Genomic DNA, 12,908 nt, shown 5'->3' on the forward strand with positions numbered 1-12,908 from the left:
GTGGTCCAGGCCCTGCAGCACCCTAGGATGCTTTGCAGGGGCTGGGATGTTGTTCCCTCACACCTCTTGGGCACAGCTTCACATTGCTCATCATCTAGTGGGTGCTGGGAAAGGGTCTAGACCCCCATGTCCCTGGGGGGGACATGTTCCAGAGCCCCCTCCCTCCACTGCCCTTGTGTCTGTAGGATGACTCAGCTCTGGTACTGAGGGAGTGTGGGTGGTCTGTGTTTTGGTTCTCACCAGATCAGCTCAGCTGACTCATCCAGGGTCTCACAGCACGTTTCTGCTTGTGGTGATTTGAGTTTCACAGTGTGACACACATCTGTCCCATAGCCACCCTGCCAACCTGCCCAGACACCTCCTTCCTTCCCTCTGCCAGTGGCATGGCAGCATCCTTGGAGCACACAGCAAGGCAAAGCTGGGAACAGAGGTGGGAAGAGCTGATGTTGCAGAGGGTGCAGGATGCCAGGGCAGAATCTCCCTCCCTCTCTGCATCCTTTACCCTCAGCAGTAGAAACCATGGTCTTGCTAAATGGGGTTGCAGTGTTAAGCTTGAAAAATGTATTAATGGAATGAGCACAAGGAGAATGTGTGGAAGAGAGTCCTAGAAGCACTGGGGTTCCTCAAGGCTCATGCTGGAAGATGGGAGACTTCCCGGGAGCCCTGTGTGTGGCTGCCACTTGAGGCCACAGCTATTCCCACCATCTTCCAGGGCCTGCAGTGTCCCTGAGGTCCCAGAGCTCTGTGTGTGCCCTGAGCAGCTCCGTAACCAGGGGTCTGTCCCTGCTGAGTGTTCGGGAGGATGTGAGCAGGGACAGCACTGCTTTGGAGCTCTGGCAGCAGAGTTCATCTCAGGTGAGGAATCTTACTATGCAACTTCTCATTTTGGGGCCAGTGACCATCTGGGTAATTGTCTTTGTCCTGCCCGATGGGGCTTTAAATATTTTTGCCTACATTGTGAAGGATTGGACATGATCTGCTTTGTCAGTCGTCTTGCTTTCCTGAAATAAGTCAAAGTATTTGTTTTCCCTCAGCTGTTATTTGGGCCCTGTACTCTCTGGCAGTCCTGGAGGTTTTAATTTTATACAACTAGCATTTTGTAAGTTTTAGAGGTTTGTTTTGACTTTGTTTTAATTAAATTGCTATAACCTGGGGGAAATCTTTTGGCTTCATTTAAATGGAAAGCCTTATTCCAAGTAAATCCAACATCCCTGTCTAGCTGGTGATTGTGCTGTTCAGAGTTTTGACAGGAAAAGTTAAAATTTGACTCCGGGCTTGAAAGTTTGCAATCATTGGCTGCAACAGGCTCGGTGGCGTAAGAGGATTACGTTAATCTATTGTCTGGGAAAGAAGTGAGATTTTAATAGACTCTGTTTTGATGCAGAAATGGGATGGATAATTACTGGGTGAGAGGAGGGAAGGAAAAGGTTGGAAATAGAAATGGGAGCCTGGCAATGGAGCCTTGGCTGTTGAGGATGTCTGTGTCCCTCTGGGCTGTGTGCTTGGCCCTGGGGAACCCTGTGCACTTATTGGGGGGGCAGGGAGGATGCAAATTCCCATGTGGTCTGACCACTGTCTCCTCCTGGACAACCTCTCCACCACACAAACCTCTCGCTGCCAGGCTGGCTCTGCTGCCCCTTCACAAAACTCTAGGAGAGTTTGTGTCGGGAAGCCCTGGGAAGGAGAGCTCCTCAGGACTGTGCTGTCGTGTCCCTGGGATCAGTGGAAGGACTTCATACAAGTCAAGGCAAGCTCAAGGTCACGGGTGAATAATTCCCCAGAGAGGCTGTTGCATATTAGGAAGAAACTCTTCCCTGTGAGGGTGGGGAGGCCCTGGCACAGGTTGCCCAGAGAAGCTGTGGCTGCCCCATCCCTGGGGCCAGGTTGGACAGAGCTTGCAGCAACCTGGGTAGTGGAAGGTGTCCCTGCCCATGGCAGGGGGTGGAACCGGATGGTCTTTGAGGTCCCTTCCAGCCCAAACCATTGTGTAATTCCATATTTCTCTGATTTATCCGAAGCAGGCCATGCTGAGTGCTGGAAGGGAGCTGGTTGGATGCTCCCCCTGCTCATGCTGGCGTGTATGAGATGACCTCCCATGGCTGACTGTTCATTTCAGTTTGTTCCCTGTCCAGCCCTGGTGCCACCCCAGGAGGGGTCACCCCACAGCCCAGCTTTGCCCTGGGCAATCTCCATCAGTCACAGGCATTTAGGAAGCTGCAGGTAGAATGAAGGGAGCAGCAGAGGCTCCATGAGCAGCCACCCTGGTTTTGCAGTTTCGGGAGGGATGTGGAGAGTACAACACAAAGCAAAAATTGCCCCACAGGTTGGCAGCTGGGCACAACCTCTCTGTTCCTTTTCTGCCTCTTCTTTCTCCGGCCGGACCACTGCAAGTCCCGGCCCATTTTGGGAAGACTGGGAGGTTGTGTCTCTCCCAAGATCCTTCTGGACACACTGTCCCCCCACAGTAGGATAAACACACCCTGTGGGGGGTGAGCAGTAGGCTCAGGGGTCGGGCACAGAGGGTGACAGTGACTGGGGTGACATCAGATGGAGGTCACTAGTGGGGCTCCACAGGGCTCCATCCTGGGCTCTGTGCTCTCCAACATCTCCATCAATGACTTGAATGCAGGACTGGAAGGGACACTGAGCAAGTTTGCAGATGACCCAAAACTGGGAGGAGCTGTTGAGTCCCCCGAGGGCAGGGAGGGCCTGCAGAGAGATCCAAGGGCTGGGAATCACCAACCGTGGGAATTTCAGCAAGGGGAAGGGCCGGATTCTGCCCCTGGGATGGGGCAACCCCGGATGGACAGACAGACTGGGAATGAGAGGATGGAGAGCAGTGCCGGGAAAGGGCCCGGGGTGTCCTGGTCCATGGCCACTTGGCCATGAGTCAGCAGTGCCCTGGCAGCCAGGAGGGCCAACCCTGTCCTGGGGGCACCAGGCCCAGCATGGCTGGCCGGGCCACGGAGGGGATTGTCCCACTCTGCTCTGCCCTGGGGCGGCCTCACCTGCAATACTGGGGCAGTTTGGGAGGACACAATGTAGGGAAGATACTGAGCCATTAGAGAGTGTCCAAAGGAGGCAACGAGGATGGGGAAGGGCCTTGATTTGAAGCCGTGTGAGGACGCTGAGGGCACTTGGTGTGTTCAGCTGGAGGAGACTGAGGGGAGACCTCACTGCAGTTCCAATTTCCAAGGGAGGGGCAGAGGAGGGGCAGGGACTGAGCTCTGCTCTGAGGGGACCAGGGACAGCAGCCAGGGAATGGCTGGAGCTGTGTCAGGGCAGGGTCAGGTTGGATCTCAGGAAAAGGTTCTGCCCCAGAGGGTTGTTGGGCACTGACCAGGCTCCCCAGGGCAGTGGGCACAGCCCCAAGGCTGCCAGAGCTCCAGGAGGGTTTGGATGATCCTCTGGGGCACAGGGTGGGACTGTTGGGGATGGTCCTGTGCAGGGTCAGGGGTTGGACTGGATGGTCCTTGTGGGTCCCTTCCAACTCAGCACATTCTGGGATTTTGTGTTTCTGTGACTGTGTGATCCTGTTACTCTGTGATTCTGTGATTCCATGTGCTTTCTAAGGAAACCCTTTAACAACACCTGTAGGTCTGACCGGGGTGGTGGGGAGGAGGGACTGCTTGTGGGGAGCCGGGTGTGGGAGGGGGCTGCTCCTCCTCGGAGATCCTCTGGCTGAGGGTGCAGCAGCCGTATCGACTGAGTCCTGTGGCTCTCTCAGCCTGGAGACTGCTCGCTCCATATTGATTATAATTTTTTTCCTGAAGGCAGATGAAGTTTGCTGGGCTCTAATTGAAAGAATTATTCTCCTTTCCATTTTCTGAAATCCTTGATCATGTTAATGAGTTTTCCAATTTTTGCTTCGGGTTTTGCCAGGGTTGGTCTTTAGGGGGAAAAGAGCAACTGGTGAGTGCTGAGCTGTGTCTGTTCCCAGGCTGGGGGGATTACACATGTCCCAGTTTGTCCCACTGGACAGAATTGGCAGAATGTGGGGGTTTTACCCCTTCTGATTTGAAAGAATCATAGAATCACAGAATATCCCAAGTTGGAAGGGACTCACAAGGATCATCAAGTCCAATTCCTGGCCCTGCACAGGAAAACCCTAAAATCCCACCATGCACTTGAGATCATTGTCCAAAGGCTTCTTGACCTCTGGCAGCCTTGGAGTCGTGACCACTGGCGATCAAATGAGTTTTGGGTGGATCTCCAGCAGTAGGGGAACAGAGCCAAGGTGACCAGGTATGGGCATGTTAGGGCAGAAGCAGCAGCCCTTGCTCTTAAAACAACCCTGCCAGCTCCAAAAGTCTCCAAATTATTTTTTGTTTCTCTTCTTGCTGTGTTTCCTCCCAACACCTCACTGTTGATGTTTTATACTTTCTTCAGTCCTTTTGAACTCAACAAACTATTTTTAGGAGGGATCAACCAATTTTCTCTCCCTTTTTTTTTTTTCACTTAGCAAGTATCTAAAAGCTCCTGTGACTCCTTCAACTGCCTGTGCTGCTGGCTGCTTTTTCCTGCCCTTATCTCTTCCCTGCAAGCCTGAGCCAGGTTTTTGTGCAGCCATCAGGGAGCAGGCACCAGGGCTGGCTGTGCTTTGGGAGGTAATTGTCCCTGTGTGTGCTGTGATTTAACTGCACAGTGCTGCGTGTGGTGGGGGGGGGGGAACCTTTTGAAGTGGTATGAAATGGATGAAATAACTTGGCAATTTCCATCGATCTGGGGGGGTTAAAAAGGGAATTGGTTTTCACATGCACATCCCACGCTGCTCCCAAAAGGGACAGACACTGAGGAGCTGCTGCAGGTGGGTGACCAGCTCAGCCCTGATGTCTCTGTGGTGTCTCTGTGGTGGTGGCTGTGGCTGCCTCTGTGCTGCCAAACAGACTGGATTTGGTGTTGGTTCCACCTCTGCTTCCTGGGTGCTTCTCTGGGAAGGTGAACTTTCATAAAACCCCAGGAGGGACCCACAAGGATCATCGAATACAACTCCTGGCCCTGCACATACACCCCAACAATCCCACCCTGTCCCCAAGAGCGTTGTCCAAACATTCCCTGAGCTCTGGCAGTGCCCACTGCCCTGGGGAGCCTGTTCAGTGCCCAACCACCCTCTGGGTGAGGAACCTTTTCCTAATATCCAATTTAACTCTCTCCTGACACAACTCCAGCCGTTCCCTTGTGTCCTGTCCCTGGTCACACAGAGCAGAGATCAGAGCTGCCCCTCCACTGCCCCTTGTGAGGAAGCTGCAGACCCTGATGAGGTCTGACCTCAGTCTCCTCCAGCTGAACAAGCCAAGTGCCCTCAACCACTCCTTGTATGGCTTCCCCTTGAAACCCTTCAGCATTTTCGTAGTTCAAGGCTTTCCCTGTGTAATTCTGTACTGTTCCCAAGTGCTCTAACTTGGGCAGCACATCTGGATTTGCTGCTGGAATTATAATAATTGTGTTAAATGAGTTGTAGTGCAGTGATACTCCAGGCAAATGAGTAAATTGATGCAGTTGGCTTATGGCAGGTACCAGCCTGGCAATGTGTGTGTAATGCAATAGAGCTGCCAATTACAGCAAAGTGCCTGGTTAGGCTGAAATTACAGAGTCTCTCACATCCTCTGAGCTTTATTACAGCTGTGCTAAGATGTAGCACTTCCTGGAGGGCCTCACAGCTCTGCCAGTAAGTGTGTGTCCTCCCAGGGCTGTGCTGTTCCCAGGAGTCGGCTCCAGAAGTCTCAGGCTGTGTTTCTCCAGGGCTTTGGGCACCAGAAAGGACCTGTGATGGGTTGTGTCACTGTGGGCTCGTGTTTGCACAGAGCACAGGCACGTTTAGAGTCATGATGAAATGATTTGATGAATTTCTGATGGAATTGTTAAGGCTGGAAAAGCCCTCCAGGATCATTGAGTCCAACTGCTACCCCAGCACTGCCAAGCCCACCACTAACCCATGTCCCTTCACAGGGAAGAATTCCTTCCCAATATCCCATCTAACCCTGCCCTCTGGCAGTGGGAAGTCATTCCCCTGTGTCCTGTCCCCACATCCCTTGTCCCAAGTCCCTCTCCAGCTCTCCTGGAGCCCCTTTAGGCTCTGGAAGGGGCTCTCAGATCTCCCTGGAGCCTTCTCTTCTCCAGGTGAACACCCCCAGCTCTCCCAGCTTATATGCATAGAAGAGGGTCTTCAGCCCTTGGAGCATCTCCATGGCCTCCTCTAGATTCATTCCAATGTCTCTTGTGCATCTATTCCTTAAATCAGTTCATACTTGCATTTAACATGTTTCTTTGCGTGCACATGGTGATAATTGGTTTTGAACATCCTGTGAAATAATGTATTCCAATTTTATTTTTATAGCTATCCCGCAACATTTGATGGCTCCCTGGTACACTGGGTTAACTGGCAGAGAAAAATAGGGACCCAGTCACTGTTATTTAAAATAGAGTGGAAGAAATTTATTTCCCAAGCCCCAAGAATTAGTGCTTATTACTTAAAAAAAATGATGATTGTCAAAATTCTTCATTATTGGCTCCATGTGAGGTTTGACAGGGAGCTGATGTCTGACATCAGTGACCAATTTTCAGCAGTTTGGAAAAGTCCCACCCCAAACTCCTTTGAAGTCCTCATGGTGCTTCCCAGGTAACTTGGAGAAGCCGGTCCCTCCCCAGCTGGCAGTGAGAGAAATCCTTTTCATGAGAAATCCTCTTCCACCTGACCTGAGCGCACAGATGTTCTTGGGGATTAGGAATCTTCCTCTCACCCAGTTTTGGGGATCTCAGCAGGTATTTTTCTCTCTCGAGGAGAGATTCTGACAACAGCAGATGGGAACTGGGTTACCAGGACCCACGGACTCCTTCCTCACCGTGAAATGGCCCCTTTGGCCACAGGACATCCTGGGATCAGTAGGCAGCAGTGCCTTCTGCTCTAGGCTCTGTTCCTGATGAACTGCCCAGGCCCTGGCTCCTCCTTTGGCCAGTCTGGCCGCTTTTCTGGACTGTTCTGCTGTTGTCACTTCTTTAATGTCCCACCTGCTGTCTAGGACTGCACTCATGCATCCTGCTGGACTCTGTCCTCCGCGCTGCTGGAAGACCTCAGTTGCTGTTCTCCAAGTATCAGCCAGCCTGGGAAAGGGCCATGTGGGAAGAGAGCCTCAAACCAGGCAAGGTTTTGCTTGTAGACATGGGGTGGCTGCTCCCAGCATGGCTTAACTCTGCCTTACCTGCTTCCCCCAAACATGGGGAGGTCGGGGGCTGGTGAGCATCCCCTGTGCCGTGCTGGGTGAGGGATGAGCTGCTGGAAGCACAGCTGAAGGAGGAGCAGGATGGGCTCTGCGTTAGCTGAGTGACCCTTAGGGATGCAGCTCCCCAGAAGAGCCAGGGCTGGAGGGTGGCTGTGTTTAACTGGTGTTGAGTGGTCTGGTTGTGGAGTGAAACTGGAGCTCCTGAGAAACAGGGCTGGAGTCCTCTGGCACTGTAGGAGCAGGTGGAGAAGCTGTCAGCTCTAAAGAATCCCCTTTTCCTCCTTCTCTACTTCTGCCTACCCATGCTTAGGAAGTGTAATCAGAGTAAAAGCTGCTTGGGGAAGCCACAGAGATGTAACTAGGCCTGGTTTGCTCACCCCAGGTTTAGGAGCACAGTGACTGGGGGCTGTGAGGGTTCTCCGGGGATGGTGCAAGGGCCACCTTCCAAGGCTGTCTGGCTTGTCCTGCCATGCTGACTCGGCACAGGACCTGGCAGAGTTGCTCCCCACTTCACACCTGGGGTGTCTGACTTGCTGTGAGGTAGCTGTGATGATTTCAGCCTGGAAAATCATTGTGATTGTTTGCAAGCTGGGCCTGGTGCCGGTTCCCATGTCTGCGATGGCTTCACTGTGTTTGGAGGGTTTTGAAACAGAGAATGTTGGTTTCTAGGACCTGAACCAATGGATGTACAGGAATGTGTGAGATGGACCCAGACAACCAGGCTGTGTTTGACTTGTGGGGGTATTTTCTTCCTCCCAAATGCTGCAGCCAGAGGTGTGAGATGCCTGTGCCAGTGTCTTGGTGCTGTGTGCAGCTGTGCTCTGCATCCCCTGGCACAGAGTCCCAGCACCCTACTGGTGCTGATTTCTGCTTTAATGTCTCCTCCACAGCTCCTCTTAAAAATCAGTTTATGTCTCCTGCAAATTAAGCTACTGTTTCACTTATAAAGCGTTTCATTGCCCTGATAAGTGCAAGTGGGAAGCTGTCGCATCACTGAGGACGTGGCTGCAAACCCCAGCACAGCAGCTTGTTAATGTGAAATTAGAGAGGGCTCAGCAGTATCTCAGCAGATTGCCTCTGGTGCTTCATAAGAGACACCGAGCTCCTCTGGGAGCCAGCTGTTGTGACAGGCCTGCCTGAAGGGCTGACCAGCCATTCCTTGAGCAAGGAAGGGCCTGAGGGCTGTTCCATGTCCTTGGGGAAAGGAGGCAGTCCTTACCTTGCCCTAAGCCACCACAGGAAAAGCAGAGGCTAAAACTCAAAGGAGAGATGTGTGAGCTTGCGCTGTGTCTGCCCCAGTGCTGGTTGTGCTTCCAGCCAGATGGGTCCCAGTCAGCCTGGTCCAGGGGATACACTGTGGGATACACTGGGGAGTCTCTGGGGCAGTAATCCCCTCTGGAGAATCACTTTCTGGGCACATATGGGAGTGTTTATGGAGCTGTCTGAGCTTTCAGGCATTATCTTCAATCCCACCACCCCCAGTTTATCCAGCCATGGGATTTTAGGAAGGCAGAGGTTCATCCTGTTTGTTTTCCAAGTACCATCATTGTTGGGCAACGCAAGATAGATTAAGATTTGCAGCCTTGCTGGAGGCCTGACTCCCTGCCAAGAGCTGTGTCTCCTACCTATTGCAGAAATGTGGGGTGTCCCTGGCCATAGGGTTGTCCCCCATGCAGCTGGAGTGCTGAGGAAGGCTGTCTTGCTCCTTGGATTTTGTGTCCATCAATCTGTCTAATCCTCCTGCTGTTTTTTCTACAGTCTTCCAAATCGCTCTTTTGTCCCCAAACAATTCTGCTTTGCAAATGCCAAAGCAGGATCCCTGGGGCAGCATCGCTGCTCCTCTGCCCTCCCATCAGGTGGTGGGAGGAAAAGGAGAAGAGTGGATTCAAATTAACTCCACTCATCCTCTCCACTCCTCCCGCTGCCCCGTCCAGCCCCTCTCCTGTTGCCTTGGCATGGCTCAGGAGCAGATAACATCACCTGTGCCAGGTAACCCTGCCGTCCTTCTCCCCAGGTGTGTGTGTGCCTCAGCTCAGCCGCCTCCGGGAGAGCCGGCATTGTGCCTTTTCCCATAGCAGGGAAACAAGAGTTTGTCCCCTTCTGCCTCCCCTTCTCTGATCTCCCCTCGGCTGCTTCCCGCTGCCTCCCGCCAGCCCCCTTCGCTCTCGCCCGGCTCCTCTGACCTGCTTTGACGTGTTGCATTTCACGGCCCCCGGTAACGGAGAGCCGATGGGAGATAAGAGGGGTGACCGTGTTCCCGGCCCCCGCTGTGCCGCAGGGAGCCAGCCAGCGGATGCTCTGCCCTCTCCACAAACCCAGCGATTTTAGGAAGTGCCCTGGACCCCTCCCCGGCAGCGGTGGAGCCCATCGGAGGGAGAAGGTGGGACACAAGGGGGGTGGCAGTGCGGAGCAGCGCGTAAACAGCTTTAATTTCCCCAGCTGGGAGAGAGGAGCGAGGCTTAGCTCTGCCCTCCCCGTGTGTGACCGGGAGGGACTACGTGCCGAGGGACCGTGTGGAGGTGCTGGCAGGGTCCTCCGTGGCCGTGGGGCCCCCTGGAGCATCGCCAGCCCCCCCTTTGTGTGCGAGGCTGTGCCGGTTGGCTCCGTGTGCCGGGATGAATGTCAGCGGAGCGGGAGGCAGCGAGCGGGGATGCTGCAAGCAAATTATCCCCCCAAAAAGCGCGGGCGGGGACGGTGGCTCTGCGGGTCACAAGCAGCTGGCGGGGGTGGCCGCCTGGGTGGCCGTGGGGCTGTGGGGTTGTGCTCCGCGGGGCACACCAGGCTGCTCAGGCATTTAATTCCGAGCGAGAAGCTGAACCGGAGCCTAGTGGAAAAGGAAGGAAGGGAAGGAGGGAGGGAAACGGGGCTGGGGCTGGGGAAGGGTTTTCGGCAGTGGATGGCCATCCCTTGTGGTGAGCAGGCTGCTTGCAGGGGATAGATCTAAGCAGGGAGACAGCAATGAATGAGGGGTCGTTTATTTTTTAACATGGCATCCATACCGGAGGGATAAAAGGACATGCAGGTAGCTTGGGGCTCTGCCAGCTGAGTTAGCACCAGTTTTCCTTGTTGCCTCTCTTGGCATGGCTGGGAGTCGCCGTCAGACACCTCTTCCCTGGATATGCTTCACTGACTTCATCTGACTCTGCTCCGTGGGGCTGGAGCGAGGTTTGGGTGTTTTTTTTTCTGAAGCCCTTGTTTTTCCTCCGCCCAGCTGGCGTCAGGCACTGAGGATGCAGAGACAAGTGCTCCTGATTTGGGGAGGGCTGGCAGGAGGATTTCCCTTTGGGTTCGCAGCGTCCCCGTGTCTGCTGTCTGCTGTGGAAAGGCTTTGTGCTGGAGCTTGGGGAGCAGAGCCTGCAGGTGATCTCTAACTGGATCAGTCTCGATTGCTTTGAATGTCTGTCCCTCTCCTTGCACTCAGGTGTTCGGTGACAGGCTGAAAAATCATGATAGGTAGGTGCTGCCGGAGGCTGAGGGTGCCTTCTGCTTTGGAAAACAGGGAGGGAGGAAACCTAGTGGACTCTGAATAGCCTCAGGAAGAGCGAGTGGGGATTCTTCACAGGAGGAGCAGTCAAGGATCCTCTCCACCTGGTCGCCACACGCAGTAGGAACAGACCCTTTGGAAATTCATCTGAACAGCTGATTTCTTGGGGTTTCTCGTCACCTCTAATCAAACAGCATCCCCTCCCTCATCCGAGGGCCACCACAGCCACCCTGGCCACTGTTCCAGAGAGCAGCTTCCTCCCCTGCCCAGCGTCACTCGCTGTGGGAGCTCACAGACCTGTGCCAGCACTCCCAAGGGATCCTTTCCAGCGGGCACTCTTCATTCTTCCCCCTCCTGCTTAACCAAGCTCTGCAGCGTCGCACTGAATACCTGTGGAGCCACCGGCCACTCGGAGCTGCCACCTGCAGCTGCCTCAGGGGGCCAGGACTTGGTACCCTCCGAATCCAAGGGGTCACTGTGGAGCCGCTGCAGACTGTCCAAGGAATTCCTGGCTGAACTTCTCCTGCCTTGTGCCGTGTCTCTGTGGCCCCGCTCCCTCGCGGTGCCATGGGCTGACGGGGCATGGGGGTGTAGCATGCGCCAGGGCGCAGTGGGACACAGGGACACGGGCGGGCGCGCGCCCGGACGCCGCGAGAGCCATGGCTTCATTCGGGAAGCTGACGGAGTACTTCAGCCTGAGGAAGTCGAGGCCGGAGCTGCGCTCCCGGCGCTGGGGCCGGCGGAGCGGGAGCTGTTGCTGTAGTGTCGTGGAGTGCAGGTACGGCGTGGCTGTGACCCCACTGTCCAGGGGCCTCCATGTGTGCCCAGGGGCTGCGAGGTGGGAGGTGCAAGCCTTGGTGCTTTGCTTCCCGTTTGACCTCTCCTGGGGCTGCAGAGGGGGCTGGGAGCAAGCCAAGGGCTCTGGAAGCATCACCCTTTACTGCCTGGGGCTCCCAAGTGGCTCATTGCTGCAGGATGTCTCCAGCAGGCTCTGTGACCTGGCAGCCCTGCCCAGGGCACGTCCCAGGTGTCTGTGTCACATCTCAGGTGTCTGCTGGGTGACCACGTGCAGCTGTACCTGCCTCTGTCTGGTGCTCTCTGTGTCATGCTGCTGTGTCTCCACGTTAGAAGAGCGAGGTTATTGCACCAAAATCGCCCTTCCCTCCCTCTGCCCTATGCAAAATACTCAGCTGCACCTTCTCAGGTGAAGTTGAACCTGTGCGTATGAGGTGCTGGCTGAGCCTCCTGGCATATAGGAGGGGTGGGGAGGGTCTGAGCTGTGCTCAGGGACAGGGTGCAGTGGCGAGAGGAGCTCAGACAGACACAGTCAGCTTGTTTGGTGTATGGATTGAGGAGGGGATCACACTGGGGATGGGGAGCAGTGGGCTGACTGGAAATCCCCTGGGATCCTGCTGTCATTGGAGTGCTCAGGGCCATTGTGTGTGTGGGGTGCACACGTCCTTGTTTTGCGTGTAAATGCAGTTACTGCAATTAAGAAAATTGCTCTGTGCCTGGTTGGCTTCTCCTTGGGTGTTACAAGCAGCCTGTAGGACACAACTATCACTTGGTGCTGCTCTGGGCTTTTCCCTCTCTGTGTGGGCTCAGCCTGAGCAGTGTGTGTCCCCAAACCCTCCTGCTGACCTACACAGGGTGCTTCTGGAGGGTTGTGGGTCTATGTAGAGACACAAAGGGCGAAAAATAGCACCAAGGAATCCATTCACCTTCTTCCCTGGTTGTTAAGTGCCTCATACTCTGGAAAGGTTCTTAAAGTATCTACAGAATAAAAAGAAGTTGGGGCCCCTCCTGCTGCTATCCGTGCTGCTGCTGAGACAGTGAGACGTGCTGAGGCGTTGCTGTCTCCCCTCTTCCCTCGGAGTGAAGGAGCGTCGCCTCTTCCCTGCTCACGCGTTTCTCCGGAAACGCAGAAACATTCGGGGCTGAGCCAGGAGCTTTGTTCTGTTCCTTTTTGCCTTTGTAGACAGAAACCCTGGTTTGAAACCCTGGTATCTGTCCTGAGGTTTTTGTTGTGCTGGTGCTGAGCTGGTGTGAGGAACATGAGTTCTCTGGGGGCAGCCGAGCAGGGCGAGTCGCGGGGGTTTGCTGGTGTGCAGCCGAGCATGTGCCACATCTCTGGCCCGAGGGAGATGAGGACATGTTCCCAGGGCTCCACAGCCTGTCAATCCCCCATGCACAGGGTGCTACAG

General features: G+C 54.6%; 1 protein-coding gene across 4 annotated transcripts in view; it reads left to right on the plus strand.

The window, feature by feature from the left end:
* Positions 1-9,458: 9,458 nt before the first annotated feature.
* LOC113957964 (ankyrin repeat and fibronectin type-III domain-containing protein 1-like) overlaps positions 9,459-12,908 on the plus strand; it is a 192,154-nt gene continuing 188,704 nt past the window's right edge. For 2 of the 4 annotated variants that reach the window (XM_027665901.1, XM_027665903.1), the window contains exon 1: positions 10,143-11,482. In XM_027665901.1, coding sequence (XP_027521702.1) covers positions 11,364-11,482 — 119 coding nt within the window. In that variant the 5' untranslated portion in view covers positions 10,143-11,363. Of the gene's footprint in view, positions 9,601-10,142; positions 11,483-12,908 lie in introns of those variants that run through there. The other 2 variants (XM_027665902.1, XM_027665904.1) reach the window with 2 other exon arrangements.

The sequence above is a fragment of the Corapipo altera genome, unplaced genomic scaffold (genome assembly GCF_003945725.1).
Source record: "Corapipo altera isolate COAL_440 unplaced genomic scaffold, ASM394572v1 146, whole genome shotgun sequence".
Taxonomy (NCBI): domain Eukaryota; kingdom Metazoa; phylum Chordata; class Aves; order Passeriformes; family Pipridae; genus Corapipo; species Corapipo altera.